The 22,328-nt window shown below is 44.4% G+C and overlaps 1 protein-coding gene across 6 annotated transcripts in view; it reads left to right on the top strand.

The window, feature by feature from the left end:
* Nucleotides 1-22,328, top strand: part of plekhg7 (pleckstrin homology domain containing, family G (with RhoGef domain) member 7) — a 90,507-nt gene extending 68,179 nt beyond the window's left edge. For 3 of the 6 annotated variants that reach the window (XM_073066039.1, XM_073066043.1, XM_073066042.1), the window contains 5 exons: nucleotides 9,563-9,656; nucleotides 9,753-9,832; nucleotides 12,932-13,085; nucleotides 18,675-18,772; nucleotides 22,097-22,328. In XM_073066039.1, coding sequence (XP_072922140.1) covers nucleotides 9,563-9,656; nucleotides 9,753-9,832; nucleotides 12,932-13,085; nucleotides 18,675-18,772; nucleotides 22,097-22,204 — 534 coding nt within the window. In that variant the 3' untranslated portion in view covers nucleotides 22,205-22,328. Of the gene's footprint in view, nucleotides 1-9,562; nucleotides 9,657-9,752; nucleotides 9,833-12,929; nucleotides 13,086-18,674; nucleotides 18,773-22,096 lie in introns of those variants that run through there. The other 3 variants (XM_073066040.1, XR_012101394.1, XM_073066041.1) reach the window with 3 other exon arrangements.

Genomic DNA, 22,328 nt, shown 5'->3' with positions numbered 1-22,328 from the left:
CAAGCGGTATTTCCTAGGGGTCAGTGTTAGGAGTGCCTCTTTTCACGTTATAGGTCAATGATTTGGATGATGGAATTGATGGCTTTTTATGGCTAAGTTTGGGGACAATACAAAGACAGGCAAAGGAGAAGGTAGTGTTAAGGAAGCAGGGAGTTTGCCAGATGGCTTAGGAGATTGGCGAAGAATGTGGCAGATGGAATATAGTGTAGAGAGGTGTATGGTCATACACCTTGGTAGAAGGAAGAAAGACATGGGCAATTTTTTTTAAACGGGGAAAAATTCACCTTGAGTTGGTGGTAAGGAAGGCAAATGCAATGTTGACATTTATTTTGAGAGAACTAGAATATAAAAATAAGGATATAATGCTGAAGGCATTAAGGCATTGGAGGTCTCCCAAGAATAAAAGGATTAATGAATGAGGAACATTTGATGGCTTTAGGCTTGGACTCTCTGGAGTTTAGAAGAATGAGGAGATCTCACTGAAACCTATCAATTATTGAAAGGCTTAGATAGAGTGGATGTGGAGAGGACATCGCAAGACAATGGAGTTGAGAGGGATAGTAAATCAGCCAAGATGGAATGGCAGAGCAGACTCAATGGGCTGAATGGCCTAATTCTGCTCCTATGTCTTATTGTGTTAATATGAGAAGGGTCTGATGGCCAACATGACTTAAGTCTGGTAGTTGCTTCACCATTACAATTAAAACCCTGTAGGGAAAGGATTTAGCCCTTTCCAGTTAACTAACAAGACTGTCAGCACCATTGCAGAAGAGGTTTAAACTCCCCAGAGCGTTAGGAGAGGCAGCTGAAACCATTTTCTCCAGGCTAATGACCCAGATTTCCTGCCGTGGAACAGGAAGGACCGGACGTGATGCTCACCACCTGAGCGCTTGTTCGCCTCAGGCAGCTTCAGAGACTCTAACCTGTCAACCAAGGCAGAAACAGCGTCTCCTGAGGCTTTAAACAACTCTGAGCCTGCATTTCCAGTGCTGATATGGAACATTTCTACCCCAAACAAACAGATGATTCCCATTCCCAAAATAATCTCAGCAACATTTCATCAACAGCTTGATTTGTTTTTAGCACAGCATCTGTTGAAGATGGTTCCAGCCCGAAACAGCGTCTGGTTCAAAAGTTCAAAGCAAATTTATTATCAAAGTACATATATATCACCATATAAAACCCAGAGATTCCTATGGTAAATACAAAGAAACACAATAGGATCAATGAAAGACCACACACAACGAGATGGACAAACATCCAATGTGCAAGTCTGACCAGCTGGTTCCCCACCACCCTGTGTAGACGGTAAAGACCATAATACTTAGGGACAAATTGAGTCCGCCATTCCATCAGGACTGATTAGTTACCCTTTTCATCCCCATTCTTATGCCTTCTTCCTGTAATCTTTGACGCCTTTCTAATCAGTAGAAAGGCCTCTATTGAGGCCTATTGACCTCTGCTTTAAATATCCCATTTAAATATCCTCTGTGCTGTGTGAGTTATATGTACGGTACCATGTTGTGTACTTCCTGTGCTGTGTGAGTTATATGTACGGTGCCATGTTGTGTACTTCCTGTGCTGTGTGAGTTATATGTACGGTGCCTTGTTGTGTACTTCCTGTGCTGTGTGAGTTATATGTGACCTCTGCTTTGACCTCTATTGACCTCTGCTTTAAATATCCCATTTAAATATCCTCTGCTGACTATATCGGTGCATCAGACTCACCACTCTATGGATAAAGAAATTCCTCTTCAACTGCACCAAAGGGACTTCCCTCGATTCTGAGGCTGTGCCCTCTGATCCCAGACTCCCCCACTATAGGAACCATCCTCTCCACCTACACTCAGTATAGGTATTTCAATAGTCAATAGGTTTCAATGAGATCCCCTCTCATTCCTAGGGTCATTTTTGTAAACCTCCTCTGGTTCTTTCCACTCCATCTGCCTATCAGCCGCACATTCCTCCTAGTGTTGCACCTGCCCACCCAACCCTCCTCATTTGGTTCCTTGCCTCACCTTTCACTAGGGTCTGGTGTCAGTCAGCCACTTTATCCCTTCCTCTCAAGACACTTAAGGGGCACAGTTCAAAGCAGAAATTCTTCTTATGATTAAGTTTTATGGCAGATGGGACGTACAGTAATTAATTGGGAAGTCAAAGGCAAAGTAAATTTATTATCAAATAACATGCGAGTCAGCATTTACTACCTTTGAGAAAATAAAGAAATACAATAGAATTTATGAAAGCCATATTTAAACAGATACTGACATCAACCTATGTGCAAAAGAAAACAAACCATGCAATTAAAAAATATTGGGAACATGAATTGTAGGCAGTGAGTCCATAGGTTATGGAATCAGTTGAGTTGTAGTGAGTGAAGTTATCCACACGGGTTCACACCTGATGGCTGTAGGGTAGTTCTGTCCCTGAACTTGGCTGTGTGGATACCAAGACTCCTGTGCCTCCTTCCCAATGATAGGAGTGAGAAGAGTGAATCCACCTGGGTGATGGATCCTTGAATAGTAAGACCATAAGTCAAAGGAGCAGATTCAGCCATTCGGCCCATCATGACTGCTCCACCACTCCACCACGGCTGATCCATCATTCCTGTTAACTCTATTCCCCTGCCTTCTCCCTGTAACATTTAACACCATGCTTCATCAAGAAACTATCAGCCTCCGCCTTAAATACACTCAATGACTTGGCCTCCACGGCCACCTGTGGCAAAGAATTCCACAGATTCACCACACCCAAGCTAGAGAATTTTTCCTCATCTCTTTTCGAAATGGAGGTCTCTCAATTCTGAAGCTGTGCCTTCTAGTCCTAGACTCCTCCACTATTGGAAACATCTTCTCCACATCCACTCTATCCAGACCTTTCAATATTTGATGGATGTCAATGAAATTGCCTATCATTCTTCTAAGCTCCAGTGAGTACAAGCCCAGAGCCATCAAACGCTTCTCATATGTTAACCCTTTCATTTCTCAGGTAATTCTTGTGAACCCCCTCTGGACTGTCTCCAATGCAAGCACATCTTTTCTTGGCTAAAGGTCCCAAAACCACTCAGAGTATTCCAAGTGTAGTCTGACCAATGGCATATAAGCTCAAACCATCACATCGTTGCTTTTGTACTCTAATCCTCTCAAAAGGAATGCTAACATTGCATCTGTCTTCCTTATCACCGACTCATCCTGTATGTTAACCTTTAGGGAATCCTGCACAAGGACTCCCTGGTCCCTCTGCACCTCTGATTTCTGAGTTTTCTCCCCATTTAAAAATAGTCCACACCTTTATTCCTTGTGCCAATGTGCATGACCATACACTTCCCTACACTGTATTCCATCTGCCACCTATTTGCCCATACCCCCAGTCTGTCTAGCTTCTGCAGACACCCTACTTCCTCAACACTTCCTGGCCCTCCACCTATCTTCAATTCATCTGCAAACCTGGCCACAAAGCTATCAATTCCTTCATCCAAATCATTGAAATACAACATGGAAATAAGTGGTCCCAACACCAACCCCACTGGCACACCACTAGTTACCAGCAGCCAATCATAAAAGGTGCCCTTTATTCCCACTCTTTGCTTCCTGCCAGTCAGCCAATCTTCTATCTATGCTGGTACCTTTCCTGTAATACCACGGGCTCTTATTTTGTTAAACACCTCACGTACAGCTCCTTGTCAAAGGCCTTCTGAAAATCCAAATAAACAACATCCACTTACTCTCCTTTGTCTACCATGCCTGTTATTTCCTCAAAGGATTCCAGCAGATTTGTCAAGCAAGATTTTTCCTTGAGGACATTGTGCTGACTTCACTAATTTTATCATGTACCTCCAAGTACCTGGAAACCTCAGCCTTAATAATAGACTGAGACATCTTTCCAACCACTGAAATCAGGCTAACTGGCTTATAATTTCCATTTTTTTCTGCCTCCCTCCCTTCTTAAGGAGTGGAGTGATATTTTCAATTTTCCAGTCCTCAGGAACCATTCCAGAATCCAGTGAAAAGATGACTACTAATATCTCCACAATCTCTTCAGCTACCTCTTTGAGAACTCTTGGATGTTGTCCTTCTGGTCCAGGTGACTTTTAGGCTTTTAAGCTTCCCAAGCACCTTCTCTTCTGTAACAGCCACCTCACTCACTGCTGCCCGACACTCCTGCATTTCCAACATTCTGCTGGAGTCTAAACTGACACTAAATACTTAAGAAGTTTGTCCACCATTACTCCATTACACAACACCCAATCCAGAATTGACTTTCATCTAGTGGGCTCAAACACAAGCTGCTCTAAAAAGCCATCTAGTAAGCATTCTGCAGTTCCCTCTCTTGGGATCCAGTACCAAACAGATTTTCCCAACCTCCCTGCTTATTGAAATCCCCCATGAGTATTGCAGAATTGCTCTTTATTCATGCCTTCTCTATCTCCTTTGTAATTTGTAGCCCACATCCTGACTACTATTCAGAGGCAACACCTATCAGGGTCTTTTTATCCTTGTAGTTCCTTAACCTAATTATCCTATTCCTACCCTTACTGGCAGGCAGCAATCCAGAGATTACTACACTGGAAGTTCTGCTTTTTAGCTTTTTAGCTTTTTCCTGTTTAGAACATTGTGGACCTGATCCAAGACATCCCTGACCCTGGTACCCAGGAGGCAACATACCATCCGGTTGTCTCCTTCACATCCACAGAGTCCGCTTTCTGATGATCTAGTTATGGAATCCCTGTCACTACTGCACGCCTCTTTTCCCCCTTCCCTTCTGAGCCACAGAGCCAGACTCGGTGCCGGAGACCTGGTAGAACGACTCCCCCAACAGTATCCAAAGCAGTATACTTATTATTAAGGGGATCAGCCACAGAGGTACTCTGCACTGGCTGCTTATTCCCTTTCCATCTCCTGCCAGTTATCCAGTTACCTGCCTCCTGTAACTTAGGGGTGACTACCTCCCTGTAGCTCCTATCTGTCACCTCCTCATCCTCCCGTGTGAGGCGAGGGCCACCGAGCTATAGCTCCAGTTCCATTAACATGGTCCCTAAGGAGCTGCAGATCGATGCACTTTGTGCAGGTGTACTTATCGGGGAGACTGGAGATCTTCCAGAGTTCCCACATCTCACACAAGGAACATAACACTATCTCCAGATCCATTCTCAGTACCCTAGCTATGTATTAGTGTTGGCGCATGGCCTAGTGGATAAGGCATTGGTCTAGTGATCTGAAGGTCATTGGTTCGAGCCTCAGCTGAGGCAGCGCGCTGTGTCCTTGAGCAAGGCACTTAACAACACATTGCTCTGCGACGACACCGGTGCCAAGCTGCTTGGGTCCTTCCCTTGGACAACATTGGTAGTGTGGAGAGGGGAAGGCTTGCAGCTTGGGCAACTGCTGGTCTCCCATTCAACTTTGCCGAGGCCTGCGCCCTGTAAACCTTCCAAGGCGCAAATCCGTGGTCTCACAAGACTAACGGATGCCTATAGCTATGTATTAATAGAGAAAAAAACTTACTAGATACTTGCTTACTGACTCTGCCTGTTGTTGCCTAGGCCTATTGAGCCACAGCTAGCCGACTCTCCCACAATGGCTGCTCCACTCTCAGCTCCTTCCCTTTGATTGCTGAAAGCTCGTGAGCTCTTTACAAACCTCAGACAGCATCACCAGTCTACGACCTCTTGCACTGGTTTCAGCCTACCAAAAATCTCTGCATTTGTGGCAGCGCTCCATGTAAATGTGCTCAAAGGTGGGGAGGGCTTCTCTTGTGAAGCTTTTCTGTCTGAACATTGGTGCTTCCATATTGGGCCATAACACAAACAGTTAGGATGTTCCCCACTATGCATCTATAGAGCTGTTCTGTAATGAAATACCATGAAAGATAATCCCCAAGATTGTATTTGCTTGAAGGAATATTTCACCGGCTCTAGTGGAAACTGCCCTTGAGGTTGTAAGTTATTCACATACATGTCCCAACCACTTCTGCCACAAACAAGTGTGACCAGACACATAGGGCAGTTTGAACAAGAATATCACAGACTGAGGTTTTGTGAGGTGAGGCCTCTGTCGGTCAGGATTGACCATGGATGTTGTGTCCTAGCAAGCCTGAGCAGTCCGATATGGAGAGCAAGCTGCTGCCCACGTAGCAAGCTCCCCCTCTCCACGCATCTGATGAACCCAAAGGAACGGCAGAGACTGATAGAGTTTGGTACCAGTAGCATCGCGGAGTTTCCAGTCAGCATTGAACTCAATGCAGGACTGCTTAGGGATTCTAGCTCGAGTTTTCCCTCGGGGTGTACTCCCAAAGCCTTCCCCATGAGTGGGTATAGCCGCACGGCAGCGGAGGTTTAAGATTGGAGTTTCCCCTAGACTGAGGTTTAACAAGTGTATTAAACTATTTATTTCTTATTTTATCTGGCATTTTGGCCCAGGTCAGGTGTGCAGCCACTGTTGTTTCTCGTTCTCTAACTTCATTACTTCAAGAACCTCCCCAAACTCCTGTGCCTCTCATTTAATGCCAAGCACTTACTTACCCTTTCAGTGAAATGCTTTGGGTTAGGTTTAAAAGCACCATTTAAAAGTTTTCATGGTATCCAAGTGCTGTCAGCCAAGGCCAGGTCTGAGAATCTCAAGAGTGAGATTACAACTGGAATGGAAGTATTAAGACATCAGGCAGCATCCGTGGTGGGAGAGAAACAGGGTGCACATTTCACACGTCAATGATACTCTTTAACCAAAAAATGCAAATATGCTTTAAATGGCAGAGAGGGAGAGGAGTCAAATGAACGGAGAACATGTGTGTGACAGGGCAGGACCATGGTTCTTCAGGGGACCCAGATGCTTCTGGTGCCCCCTAAAGGAAGGAGATGAATGCTTGTCCGTCATATCTGCTCTCTCTGGAGGAGTGAGGACAGAGGGAGATGAGTGAGGACAGTAGAGAGAGAAAAACACAGATTCAGCAAATGCTAGAAATCTAAAATGAAAGAGAACTCTGGAATTACCCAGCAGGTCAGTCAGCCTCCATGAAGAGGAAAAGGTGAGTGAGCAACTTTCTAGCAGAACTGACCTGTTCTGCAAAAAAAAAGGGAGGATTGGTTTCAGAAACTGTCAAGTTTAGTGTTGAGTCCAGAATCTGTGACATGGCCAGTCAGAGGGTAAGGTGCTGTTCCTTGAGCGTACACTAGGCTTAGTATAAGGGGAGATGCCAGAGGTAATGTTTTTTTACACAGAGAGTACTGGGTGTGTAAAGTGCTTTACCAGGGGTGATAGTAGAGGCAGATACATTAGAGGCACTTAAGAAACTGTTAGATAGGCAGATGGATGATAAAAAATGGAGGACTATGTAGGAGGGAAGAGTTTTGTTGATCTTGGAGTAGGTTAAAAGGTCAGCACAGCATCAGAGGTCAAAGGGTGTCAAGTCAAGGCAAGTCACGGGTGTGTACTGCGCTGTAGAGTCCAGTGGTCTTGACTGGAGAAGTGTAGGAGGTCTGAAAGCAGAATTCACAGCATGAGGAAAATCCAGCGCATTTCTCACTGTAGTTTGGGGTGGTCCATTGTCATCATCACTCCCACGCTACTTACTGCCTTTCCCAAAGGCTGCACTTCACCAGCTGTGAGAGATTTTGCACCCTCCCACATACCTACTCTTCCAGTTATGTTCTCTTGCTGTAAATGTGCAGGCTTACAGTGAGGTGAACATCAACAGGTTGTTTCCTCTGGCCAAGGGCACACACAAAGCATAATCATTAGCAAGACAGAAGGGAGTGGGAAGGAGGCTAAAGAACACTCCCTGGCGAGGCAGGATAGCTAACAACTAGTGAGGGAGTGAATGTACTGGTATTGCTTTTATTACCAAGGTGCAGTGAAAGGCTTATCTTGCATACTGTACATACAGATTAGATCATTACACAATGCATTGTGGTAGAACAGGCTTGAAGAGTAACAATGCAGAATAAAACGTAAGCATTGTGCAGGTAAACTATAAGCAAGGTAGATTATGATGTCAAGAGTTCATTTTATGGTTAAAGTGTCTGACAAGTGAGGTAGCAGTTGCCTTGTGTCTGGTGTTATGTGAGTGCAGACTTTTCTACCTCCTGCCTGAAGGGAAGGGCAGAAGAGAGGATGCCCAGGCTGACTGGGGTCTTGGATCATGCCGCCAGTGACACGTCTCCGATTCCAGTGGGGTTACCGGCAATGGCCCAGAAAATCCAGTGTAAGCCCGACAGACACTGGTACAACTGGTAGGCCTGACGCCTTACAGCTTCAGGAATCCAGGTTCATTAATGGTGTACACTTCTTCCTGTGTGGAGTTCACGCTTGCTCCCTCTGACCCTGTCCTCCCATGTCCCCCAGACTTGTGGGCTGGTAGACAAACAAGAGAAAATCTGCAGATACTGAAATCAAAGTAATACACACAAAATGCTGGAGGAACTTAGCAGGCCAGGCAGAATATCTGGAAAAGAGTCAGCAGTCGATGTTTCAGGCCAAGACCTTTCCTCAGCATATATTGCTCTTACTCTATTGGGGAGTGCTAGAATCTGGGTTGTGGGGGGGGGTATTTGGAGGGAATGAGGGGGCATAAAATGGGATGAGTAAAAAATGCCAACCGAAAGATCGACACCAGACTTGTGGGTCAAAGGGCCTGTTACTGCACTGTCTTTGGAGTGGACACTGGCTCCAAAACATCATAAATCCAGTCCATCACAACACTGAATTTTTATTTATACAGCACAACAGGCCTTTCTGGCCTTTTGAGTCATGTGGCCCCAGCTACGCCTAATTATCCTTATTTACCCCTAACCTAATCACAGGGACATTTTCAATGACCTGTTAACCTTTGGACTGTGGGAAGAAAGTGGCGGATATAAAGAAAGCTGGTGCATTCCACGGGGAGGACGTAATGAGACTCCGATTCAGATTAGTTCAGTATCACGTACATCAGGGTGCAGTGAGATTCCTTCTTGCATGAAGCTCAGAGTAAACAATGTACATGGTGCTGGTAAATACAACAGTAAATTTAATGGTAAGTGCGAAACAGCACAGTGGTGCAAAGATTGGCCTGCACCACCAATTCACCTACCTGCTGGTATGTCTTTGGACTGTGGGTGGAAACCAGAACACCAGGAGGAAACAACACACACAAAATGCTGGTGGAACACAGCAGGCCAGGCAGCATCTATAGGGAGAAGCACTGTCGACGTTTCGGGCCGAGACCCTTCGTCAGGACTCAGCCCAAAACGTCGACAGTGCTTCTCCTTATAGATGCTGCCTGGCCTGCTCAGCCCGAAACGTCAACAGTGCTTCTCCTATAGATGCTGCCCGGCCTGCTGTGTTCCACCAGCATTTTGTGTGTGTTGTTTGAATTTCCAGCATCTGCAGATTTCCTCGTGTTTGCACCAGGAAGAAACCTGCACGTTCATGGGGAGAATGTAGAAACTCCTCGCAGATGAGGCCGGAATTTAACTCTGAATTCTGACTGTAATGGCATCGTGCCACTCTCAGTAAATCCTCACCATTTCTATGGAAATGCTTAACAGGTTAGATTTTGGTCTGATTCTTCCTTTCCTGATTCTTCGCAGAGTCTTCGATATCTGGTCAAAGACAACAGTTTAGATGGTCTTCTCTCGCCTGCAAACAGACAGATTTTATATGAAGGAAGATTAGGCCTTGTAGGTCAGTGTTTCTCATTCCACATTGGAAAAGCAGTCATGCTCATTATCAAGTGTGTAAAATAAATTGTTTCTAATTCATGTTTTTTTTTATAAACAGGAGCTACAAAATTCCTGGATGTGCATTTGTTTCTTTTTGATGACTTACTCTTAATCACAAAGATTAAAAATGCAAAAAAGGTAATGAATTATTTCCACATTATAACTTCAGAAAATAGTCATTAGCGGGTTCTATACAGAATAGAACGTTACTGCACAGTACAGGCCCTTCGACCCACAATGTCATGCTGTTCTTTTAACCTATTCCAAGATCAATGTAAACCTTCCTTCCTACATAGCCCTCTAATTCCTTTCATCTATGTGCCTATCTGTCCCTAATGTACCTGCCTCTACCATCACCCCTGAGGGGGCATTCCACACACTCACCACTTTCTGTTTTTAAAAAATAACATTCCTCTATTCTTTATTCCAATTATGCACTCTTGTATTCACCACTTCTGCTCTTGGGAAAAGGCTCTGTCTATGCCTCCTATCACCTTGTGCTCCTCTGTCAAGCCATTTCTCATCCACCTTCATGTGAAAGAGAAAGTCCTAGCTTGCTAAACTTCTCCTTATTAGACATGTTCTCTAATCCAGGTGGCATCCTGGTAAATCTCCTCTGCACCCTCTAAAGCTTCCACATCAATTCCTATAATGAGAGACCAGGACTGAACTCAGTATTCCAGGGCCTTATAGAGCTGCAACATTACTTCAGAATCAGGATTAATTTCACTGCTATATACTGTGAAATTTGTTAACATTGTGGCAGCAGTACAATGCAATCATAGGGGGAAAACTGTTAGTGAAGACGTGAGAAATAGGACCAATCAAGTGTGACAATGGAAAAGTGTGCATGGAACCGGAGGAGATAGCTGAGTTACTTAAATGAATACTTTGCTTCAGTTTTCACTATGGAAAAGGATCTTGGCGATTGTAGTGATGACTTGCAGCTGACTGAAAAGCTTGAGCATATAGTCATTAAGAAAGAGGATGTGCTGGAGCTTTTGGAAAGCATCATGTTGGATAAGTCTCTGGGACCGAACGAGATGTACCCCAGGCTACTGTGGGAGGTGAGACAGGAGATTGCTGAGCCTCTGGCAATGATCTTTGCATCATCAATGGGGACAGGAGAGGATTGGAGGGTTGCAAATGTTGTTCCTTTATTCAAGATAGGGAGTGGAGATAGCCCAGGAAATTATAGACCAGGAAGTCTTACTTCAGTGGTTGGTAAGTTGATGGAGAAGATCCTGAGAGGCAGGATTTATGAACATTTGGAGAGGTATAATATGATTAGTGCCTTACGAGCCTGATTGAATTTTTTGAGGATGTGACTAAACACATTGATGAAGGTAGAACAGTAGATGTAGTGTATATGGATTTCAGCAAGGCATTTGATAAGGTAACCCATACAAGGTTTATTGAGAAAGTAAGGAGGCTTGTGATCCAAGGGGACATTGCTTTGTGGGTCCAGAATTGGCTTGCCCACATAAGGCAAAGAGTGGTTGTAGACAGGTCATATTCTGCATGGAGGTCGTTGACCAGTGGAGTGCCTCAGGGATCTGTTCTGGGACCCTTACTCTTTGTGATTTTTATAAATGACCTGGATGAGGAAGTGGAGGGATAGGTTAGTTAATTTGCTGATGATACAAAGGTTGGAGGAGTTGTTGATAGTGTGGAGGGCTGTCAGAGGTTACAACGGGACATCGATAGGATGTAAAACTGGGCTGAGAAGTGGCAGATGGAGTTCAACCCAGATAAGTGTGAGGTGGTTCATTTTGGTAGGTCAAATATGATTCAGAATATAGTATTAATGGTAAGACTCTTGGCAGTGTGGAGGATCAGAGGATTCTTGGGGTCTGAGTCCATAGGACACTCAAAGCTGCTGCACAGGTTGACTCTGTGATTAAGAAGGCGTACTGTGCATTAGCCTTCATCAACCGTAGGACTGCGTTCAAGAGCCGAGAGGTACTGTTACACCTATATAGGACCCTGGTCAGACCCCACTTGGAGTACTGTGCTCAGTTCTGGTCACCTCACTACAGGAAGGATGTGGAAACCATAGGAAGGGTGCAGAGGAGATTTACAAGGATGTTGCCTGGATTGGGGAGCATGCCTTATGAGAATAGGTTGAGTGAACTTGGCCTTTTTTCCTTGGAGCGATGGAGGATGAGGGGTGACTGGATAGAGGTGTACAAGATGATGAGAGGCATTGATCGTGTGGATAGTCAGAAACTTTTTCCCAGGGCTGAAATGGTTGCCACAAGAGGACACAGGTTTAAGGTGCTTGGAAGTAGATACAGAGGAGATGTCAGGGGCAAGTTTTTTTACGCAGAGGATGGTGAATGTGTGTGTAATAGGCTGCCAGTGACGGTGGTGGAGGCAGATACAATAGGGTCTTTTAAGAGACTCTTGGATAGGTACATGGAGCTTAGAAAAATAGAGGGCTATGGGTAACCCTAGGCAATTTCTAAAGTAAGGACATGTTTGGCACAGCATTGCATCCGAAAGACCTGTATTGTGCTGTAGGTTTTCTATGTTTCTATGTATTTACAGTAAGTATATATGCATAAAAATGGATATAGTGCTTTCCCGGTATATATGATGAATAAAGTCTTCTTGGGATTCATCCCTGAAGAAGATAGCAGAGTTTGTCATCAAAACATTGGTTATAATAGATACCTGTGCTCGGCTGGAAGCCCGAGAAGAGCTTATTCATCATAAATGTGATTATTTAATAGTTAAAGTAAGTAGTGCAAAAACAGAAATTTAAAAAAATAATGAGGTAGTGTTCATGGGTTCAATGTCCATTTAGAAATTGGATGGCGGGGCAAAGAAGCTGTTCCTGAATCGCTGAGTGTGTGCCTTCAGGCTTCTGTACCTTCTTCCTGATGGTAACAGTGAGAAAGGGGCATCTCTAAGTGGTGGGGGTCCTTACTGATGGAAGCTGCCTTTCTGAGACACCGCTCCTTGAAGATGTCTTGGATGCTAGGGAGGCTAGTACCCAAAATGGAGCTGACTGATTTTTCAACTCTCCGCAGCTTACCTCGATCCTGTGCCTGTGAAGACTTTGTCCATTTTTTCCAGTTAAGGTGTCTGAAGTGCAGTGAGGGAGGGAGGGAGGGAGTGAGCAAAGGAGGGAGGGAAGGAGTGAGGGAGAGAGGGAGGAGTGGGAAAGTGGCATCTGGAAGAAGTATGATGGAACGTTTTGGCTGATGGATTAATGATTTTATACTCTGGCAGAAAACTGCAGCCCTAGACACCGGGTTCAGAAACTCCTCATCCAGTCCTGAGCTACAAGCCATGGTCAGGGACGGAGCTGTGTGTTGTGTACTTGACCAACCCATTCCACTGGACAGACTGATGCTGAAGAACATCGATCCATTCTATTCAGCTGGTACAGTTCACTATTTTAGAACATCAAACAGTACGGGCCCTGTGGCCCACAATGTTGTGCTGACCTCTTAACCTATTCCAAGATCAATCCCACAATGCCCTTTGTTTTTCTTTCATCCAGGTGCCGATCTAAGAATCTCCAAAGTTTCCTTAATGTGTTTATCAGCATCAGCATCCCGGGAAGAGCTTTTCACACACCCACCACTACTGGTGTAAAAAAATCCTACCTCAGATATCACCTCCCAAACATACCTCCAATCATGTTACAATTATACCTTCTAGAATTAGCCATTTCCACCCTGGGAAAAAGGCACTGGCTGTCCGTTCTATTTATACCTCTGATACAACTCTGTCAAGTCATCTCTCATCCTCCTTTGCTCCAAAGAGAAAAGCCCTAGATTGCTCAGCCTTTCTGACTAATCCAGGCAGCATTCTGGTAAATCTCATCTGCACCCTCTCCAAAGCTTCCACATTCTTCTATAATGAGGTGACCAGAACTGAACACAATGATCCAAGTGTGGTCTAATCAGAGTTTTATAGAGCTGCAATGTGACCTCGTGGCTCTTGCACTCAATCCTTTGACTAATGAAGGTCTACATCTTCCTATCAACTTGAACAGCAACTTTGAAGTATCTATGGACTTGGACCCCAATATCCCTCTGTTCCTACTGCCATTAACCTTGTACTTTGCCTTAAAGTTCAATTTTCCAAAGTGAATCATTTCACCCAAGTGTATCTTTTTGGCAGCCTTACTCTTCCAGGGGTGGTGAACCATTTTGAGTGTGTGTGCCCAAATTGCTGATAATCCAAAAAATTATCTCACATGCCAAAGTAATTTTGAGCAGAGACTATCACTGATTAATGAATTAGTAACAATAAGTATGGACATTTTTATGAAAAAACATATCCCAGTGCTTGTTTACTTGTATTCACTGTTTTACTACTAAATAACAGTATAAAAGACAGATTGAAGTAGATGAAGCATTTTAGAAAACCTGCTCAAACATTATTAATATTAATCTTTTAGAAAGACAATTGAAAAATATTTCTGAGTGTGCCTGAACTGTTATTATCTGCATATATCCAATGTTCACTCATAAACTCACAAACTGTTATTATCCCTGGATATCCAGTGCTCACTCACAAACTGTTATTATCCCTGGATATCCAGTGCTCACTCACAAACTGTTATTATCCCTGGATATCCAGTGCTCACTCACAAACTTTATTATCCCTGGATATCCAGTGCTCACTCAAAAACTGCTATTATCCATGGATATCCAGTGCTCACTCACAAACTGTTATTATCCCTGGATATCCAGTGCTCACTCACAAACTGTTATTATCCCTGGATATCCAGTGCTCACTCACAAACTGCTATTATCCCTGGATATCCAGTGCTCACTTACAAACTGTTATTATCCCTGGATATCCAGTGCTCACTTACAAACTGTTATTATCCCTGGATATCCAGTGCTCACTCACAAACTGTTATTATCCCTGGATATCCAGTGCTCACTCACAATCTGTTATTATCCCTGGATATCCAGTGCTCACTCACAAACTGTTATTATCCCTGGATATCCAGTGCTCACTCACAAACTGTTATTATCCCTGGATATCCAGTGCTCACTCACAAACTGTTATTATCCCTGGATATCCAGTGCTCACTCACAATCTGTTATTATCCCTGGATATCCAGTGCTCACTCACAAACTGTTATTATCCCTGGATATCCAGTGCTCACTCACAAACTGTTATTATCCCTGGATATCCAGTGCTCACTCACAAACTGTTATTATCCCTGGATATCCAGTGCTCACTCACAAACTGCTATTATCCATGGATATCCAGTGCTCTCTCACAAACTGTTATTATCCCTGGATATCCACTGCTCACTTACAAACTGTTATTATCCCTGGATATCCAGTGCTCACTTACAAACTGTTATTATCCCTGGATATCCAGTGCTCACTCACAAACTGTTATTATCCCTGGATATCCAGTGCTCACTCACAATCTGTTATTATCCCTGGATATCCAGTGCTCACTCACAAACTGTTATTATCCCTGGATATCCAGTGCTCACTCACAAACTGTTATTATCCCTGGATATCCAGTGCTCACTCATAAACTGTTATTATCCCTGGATATCCAGTGCTCACTCACAAACTGTTATTATCCCTGGATATCCAGTGCTCACTCACAAACTGCTATTATCCATGGATATCCAGTGCTCTCTCACAAACTGTTATTATCCCTGGATATCCACTGCTCACTCACAAACTGTTATTATCCCTGGATATCCAGTGCTCACTCACAAACTGTTATTATCCCTGGATATCCAGTGCTCACTCACAAATTCAGAAGAAAAAGTAAAAGCAGAGTGAATCCAGTGTTTTCCTGTGAAAACATCTCCCTGCTCTCGGGTTGTAAAAAGTAATTTGCTGCTTCATTTGGCAGTAAAGATATTCATCATGTACCTTTTTATTATGGGTGTGGGCACTGCATGTCATGTGGCAACAAAATTGTTTTGTTTGCCACCTCTTTATGGTGGCCAGTCAATTAGTTACATGTGGTTAATTTAGAATCCAGACTTGGCCGATTGAATTTATGACTGACCAATAAAAATTCAATAATAGGTGAATGTTGCCTCATTATCCAGAGCAACACACACAAAATGCTGGAGGAACTCAGAATATCAGGCTGCATCGATGGAAATTAATAAACAGATGGCGTTTTGGGCCAAGGCCCTTCATTGGGACTGGATAAGAAGGGTTAAGATGCCAGAATAAAAAGGTGGAGAGAGGGGTTGGGAGGATAGCTAGAAAGTGGTAGGTGAAGCCAGGTGGGTGGGAAAGGTAAATGGCTGAAGAAAGAGGAATATGATAGGAGAGGAGAGGAGAGTGGACCATGGAGAAAGGAGAGGAGGGGCACCAGGGAGAGGTGATAGGCAGGCAAGGAGAAGAGGTAAGAGGACAAAGTGGGGAAATGAAGAAGAGGGAAGGAGGAGGGCAAAAAATTACCAGAAGGAGAAATCGATGATCGTGCCGTCAGGTTGGAGGCTACCTAAACAGAATATGAGATGTTGCTTCTCTACCCTGAGAGTGGCCTCATTGTGGCAGAAGATGAGGCCACTGACCAACATGTCAGAACAGGAATGGGGATAGGAATTAAAATGACTGGCTTCTGAGAAATTCCTCTTTTTGTGGATGGAATGGAGGTGCTTGACAAAGCAGACACCAGTTTACTGTACACCGGGTCTCACCAATGTAGAGGAAACCACAGCTGGAGCACCAGGTACAATGGACAACCTTACCTGCAAGGGCTGTTTGGGGGCCTGAATAGGTAAGCTTAGCATTTCTGTCACTTGCAGGAGGGAGGTTGGTGGGGAGGGTGTATGAACAAGGGAATCATAGAGGGAGCAATACCAGTGGAAAGCAGTGTGGGCAGGTGGTGGGGTAAAGATACGTTTGGTGGTGGGATCCTGTTGAAAATGGTGGAAGATGCAGAGAATGAGGTCTTGGATGTGGAGGCTCCGAGTGTGGTAGGTGAGGACTAGAGGAACTCTATCCCTGTTAAGATGGTGGGAAGATGGGGTCTGGGAAATGGAGGAGATGTAGGTGGGGGCATCAATGGTGGAGGAAGGAAAAATCCATTCTTTGAAGGAGGATATCTCTGATGTCCTAAAAAGAATTATCTCATCCTCATCTTGGGAACAGATGTGGCAGACTCAGAGGAACTGAGAAAAGGGAAGGGCAGTTTTACAGGACATAATGTGGGAGGAGGTACAGTCAAGGTAGCCGTAGGAATCAGTAGAAGATGTCTGTAGAAAGTTTGTCTCCAGAGATGGAAATCGAGAAAGAATGAAATGTCAGAAATGGCCGGGTAGAAGTTGGAGGCAAAGTTGATGAAATTGACGAGCTCAGCTTGGGTGCAGGAAGCAGCACCAATGCAGCACTGGAATAGTTGGTGAGCATTACAGGGAAGGCTCGGAACATGGACTGTTCCACGTAGCCAATGGAAAGGCAGGCACAGCTGGGGCCCATGGCTACCCCTTGAGTTTGCAGAAGGTAGGGAGGAGCAGAAGGAGAAATTGTTGATGGTAAGGACCAGTTCTGCCAGACGAAGGAGGGTGGTGGTTTATGACATGATATTCCTTTTAACTTACACTGTTTGAGGTTTATAGTAATTTTGGACTGCTGCCACAAAACAACAAATTTCACATCACATCAACGATATCACACTGATTCTGACTGGTGTATGATCACACATCAGCCATGTAAAGTTTACCCGTGTATGCATGCTGGGGGAGCAGTACAATGGAAAGGAGAGTGTGTTTTATCATCATAGAACAAAAAAATATTCCCCAACCAGGCAGCATCTGTGGAAGTGAAAACAGGTAACATTTCCAGGTCTGGACACTTCATCTCCAGGTAGTCAACAATCACAATTAAAAATAATGTTTAAAAATAAAACTGCACGATTTGAACAAAACTGAGTAGATCTTTAGACAGGTAACGAGTGTTTTACTGCTATTGGGCGCCGAAGGGTGAGAGATACTCAGATACTGTCAGGGTGGAGGAGCACCACCTCATATTCTCTCTGGGTGGTCTCCAACCCAATGGAATGAACATCAATTTCTCTAACTTCTGCTAATTTTCCCTCTTCTCTCTTTTTTTATTCCCCATTCTGGATCACCTTCTACCCCTTCTCATCTCCTCACCTCCTCCTTCCCCTTCTCCCATGGTCCACTCTCCTCTCTTATCAGATTCCTCCTTCTTCAGCCCTGTATCTCTTCCACCTCCCAGCGTTCTCACATCACTCCCCCCCCAACCAACTGTCCACCTCCCCACTCACCCGGTTTCACCTATTATCTGCTTGCTCGTACTCCTTCCCCTCCACTACCTTCTTATTCTGGACTCTGTCCCCTTCCTTTCCAGTCCTGATGAAATGTCAGCTGATTATTTCTCCCTACAGATGTCCGACCTGCTGAGTTCCTCCAGCATTTTGTGCGTGTGTTGCTCTGGATTTCCAGCAAATCTCTTATGTTTACACAAGTGCAATTACCTGTTACGTGAGTGAGTTAGGTGCTTCCAACTAAACTTAATGCTTGTGGGTAAAATGGTTATTGTTGTGACATCCGCCCAATGATATACGCTGGGTGTTGCTGAAATAAAGACTGAGTCATCACTAAGGACAGAATAATAGGAGTGGCCATTGCTTTGTGGTTGTCCTTTATAATGATAATCTTATTGATAGAATAATGTACGCAACACCCTCTAGTATTCACAGAATAATAATGAAGTCTTCACTAACCTGAGAAACCTTCGTTGTAGGGACAGGAGTACAAGAGCTTCCTAGCATACAGCCAACTTAGACACCTGCAATTCCCAACAGGAGCAGTTGCTTTAAAGACAGGCCAGGTTAGCACATCTATGTTAGCTGATATAGAGTACTGTAGGCAAGTCCATGATGACCTCCTCTCACAGTCCACAGACAATATGAGACCACACGTTTTCTGGACCCAGTGCTGCTCGGTTTCACTTATTCCTTTCACTAATGCTACATCCGGTTCTTTTGTCTGCAGGGTCTGGACTGCGTGACGCTTTTCTAGTCATACATCAAAACAGGTATCAGCAGTGCATAGGAATCTTCACCCTTCAAGCACACTCTGAGTCTGTTAAGGTAAAACTAAATTACAAAATGGAAGACTTGAACTTTGTGCCAGGACTAGTATCTGGGTCAGAATGGATGATTTAGGCCCACAGGCTTGTTTCCATGTTGGATTACGAAGACCAATGGATTTTAAAGCTCAAGAGACCAGCAAATTCTGGCATGGCTCCCAATAGTACGGTTAAAGGAGGGGGAACATGGTTAGAACATAGAACATGACAACATAGTAGCCCCTTTGGTGAATGATGTTGTGCTGACCACAATCCACCCCCTCCCTCCTACATAACCCTCCACTTTTCTATCATCCATGTGCCTGTGTAAGAGTTTCTTAAATGTCTCTACTACTGCTAGTGTGTTACATGCACCCATCTCACTCTGTGTAAAAAAAAACTTACCTCTGACATCCCCACTATACTTTCCTCCATTTACCTGAAAATTATGCCCCCTAAAATTCCGGCCTGGGAAAAAGTCTCTGGTGGTTAACTCTAGCTTTGCCTTTTATCATCTTGTAGACCTCTATCGAGTCTTCTCTTATCCTCTTTTGCTCCAAAGAGAAAACCCCTAAGTCAGCCGTCTAGTTCAGGTGGGATCCCACACGCTCTCTAAAGCTTCCACATCCTTCCTATAATGAGGTGACCAGAAATGAACACAAGTGTGGTCTAACTAGGGTTTTGTGGAGCTGCAACATTACCTCATGGCTGGGCTGGAGTATTGGTACAGGATTCAATACGAGCTTAAGCTACAGCTGAAGGCCCAAGGGCCCGAAGAAGAAACCCAGTTAATGAGCAGGGCCATGGATGGATTTGAAATACGATTGTTCTTGGAGGCAGTGAGTAAAGTCAAAGACGAGTTTATTATTGTATACACAGGTGCAATGTAAACCTTCCTTGCAGCAGTATTAGACAAGCAGTGGAAGAACAAGTGTGGGACTGATGGTGACTGGGACTTGATGCAGAACTAAATGCCAGCAACAGCTTGAGGATGAATGGAGGTTTGCAGGTGGTGGACAATGGGAAGCCAGCGGGGAGGTCACTGGAATGGAGTGTAATGTGCTGCAGTGAGGCAGATGTGGAGTGCATGGTCTTGGTGATCAGAAGTCAGCTCAGGATCAAACCAAGGCAATAGTGCCTGAGACAAGGGGCTGGGAACAGTTTGGGTAAGGGTCTTTGATCTTCCTGGACAAGGATTGGCCTATCAATCTGAGGGTGCAGAAAAAGAGAATGCTGGGGTTTGGTGGAATGGGTGCACAACGAGCACCCCAAATAAACAAAGCCTTGGCAGGGTACAGCCAATAGGTCAGAACACGCTCCTGCTGAGTGAGTAGGAAATGAATGGGGCTGTTGATGTCCATTCCACTGAACACTGATTTAGTTCTGGGCTCATTGTAAGGGAGGGCCAAAACTCTGGAATAGTGAGAGCTTACCCTGTCTGAGACTAGAATATCAAAGCAAGGATGTAATGCTGAGGCTTTAAACATTGAAAACCTACAGCACAACACAGGCCCTTCGGCCCACAATGCTGTGCCAAACATGTACTTACCTAGAAATTACCTCGGGTTACCCTTAGGCTTCTATTTTACTAAGCTCCATGTACCTATCTAAAAGTCTCTTAAAAGACCCTATCATATCCGCCCCCACCACTGTCGCTGGCAGCCCATTCCATGCACTCACCACTCTCTGAGTACAAAAATTACCCCTGACATCTCCTCTGTACCTACTTCCAACCACCTTAAAACTGTGCCTTCTAGTGTTAGCCATTTCAGCCCTGGGAAAAAGCCTCTGACTATCCACATGATCAATGCCTCTCATCATCTTGTACACCTCTATCAGGTCACCTCTCATCCTCCATCGCTCCAAGGAGAAAAGGCTGAGTTCACTCAACCTATTCTCATAAGGCATGCTCCCCAATCCAGGCAACATCCTTGTAAATCTCCTCTGCACCCTTTCTATGGCTTCCACGTCCTTCCTGTAGTGAGGTGACCAGAACTGAGCACAGTACTCCAAGTGGGGTCTGACCAGGGTTCTATATAGCTGCAACATTACTTCTCGGCTCTTAAAGTCAATCACACGGTTGATGAAGGCTAACGCACTGTACGCCTTCTTAACCACAGAGTCAACCTGCGCAGCAGCTTTGCGTGTCCTATGGACTCGGACCCCAAGATTCCACTGATCCTCCACACTGTCAAGAGTCATACCATTAATACTATATTCTGCCATCATATTTGACCTACCAAAATGAACCACCTCACACTTATCTGGATCAAACTCCATCTGCCACTTCTCAGCCCAGTTTTGCATCCTGTCGATGTCCTGTTGTAACCTCTGACAGCCCTCCACATTATCCATAACACCCCCAACCTTTGTGTCATCAGCAAATTTACTAACCCATCCCTCCACTTCCTCATCCAGGTCATTTATAAAAATCACGAAGGGGTCCCAGAACAGATCCCTGAGGTACACCACTGGTCACTGACCTCCATGCAGAATATGACTCATTTGCAACCACTTTTTGCCTTCTTAAAATGCATTTATCAGACCACGTTCGGAGTATTGTGAGCAATTTTGGGCTCCCACATCTAGGAAAGGGTGTGCTGGCACTGGAGAGGGTCCAGAGAAGGTTTATGAGATTGTGGGAATCAAAGGGTTAACATATAAAGAATATTTGATGGCTCTAGGCCTGTGCCTACTGGAGCTCATAATATTGAGGGGATTCTCATTGAAACCTACCAAATACTGAAAGGCCTAGATAGAGTGAATGTGGAGAGCATGTTTCCAATAGTGGGTGAGTCTAGGTCCAGAGGCCTCAGCCTCAGATTGAAGGTCTTCCCTTTAGAATGGAGATGAGGAAGAATTTCTTTAGCCAGAGGGTAGTGAATCTATAAAATTCATTACTACACACAGCTGTGGAGGCCAAGTCACTGGGTATACTTAAAATGAAGGTTGATCGGTTCTTGATAAGTAAGGGCTTCAAAAGTTATGGGGAGAATGGTGTTGAGAGGGAGAATAAATCAGCCATGATCAAACGATGGAGCAGATTTGATGGGATGCATGGCCCAATTCTGCTCTTGTGTCTTATGGTCGAGGGCCAAGAATAGTTTTTAAAACATAGAAATTCAGATCATGTGACAAATATATGATCTCAATTTACTTCTCTGTCACCAATAAGTCTTGCACAGACTCCTAGATCAGGGCTCTCTGCAGACACAAACCTGCACTGGGAAATAATAACGAATTCCTCATTGAGATAATTCCTCAGTGTGTCTCCCTTTAATAGAAGCAGTCTGCATTGTGACAGAACAATGGTGGAGACACTGTGAATTTGTTTTTTTTGTTTCAGAAAACATGGATATCACACATTGAGACAGCATCATCTGCATACAAGGATGCTATCAACCCTCCTCAACTTCCACCACGATCAACTGTGAATGAATCAGCAGAGATTTAACTCCAGCCACAAACTCTACCCGTGTACCCCGTTCTGTTCAGTGTATTTTGGAAAAAACTACCTCCTGTATTCAGTTTTGAAAGTACTTCAGGTTTTTAATAAAATTATAAAGGCTTTTTACATA

The sequence above is a fragment of the Hemitrygon akajei genome, chromosome 14 (assembly GCF_048418815.1).
Source record: "Hemitrygon akajei chromosome 14, sHemAka1.3, whole genome shotgun sequence".
NCBI lineage: Eukaryota > Metazoa > Chordata > Chondrichthyes > Myliobatiformes > Dasyatidae > Hemitrygon > Hemitrygon akajei.
The sequence above is the reverse complement of the archived record's forward strand: the minus strand, read 5'-3'. Positions and strand labels throughout refer to the sequence as shown.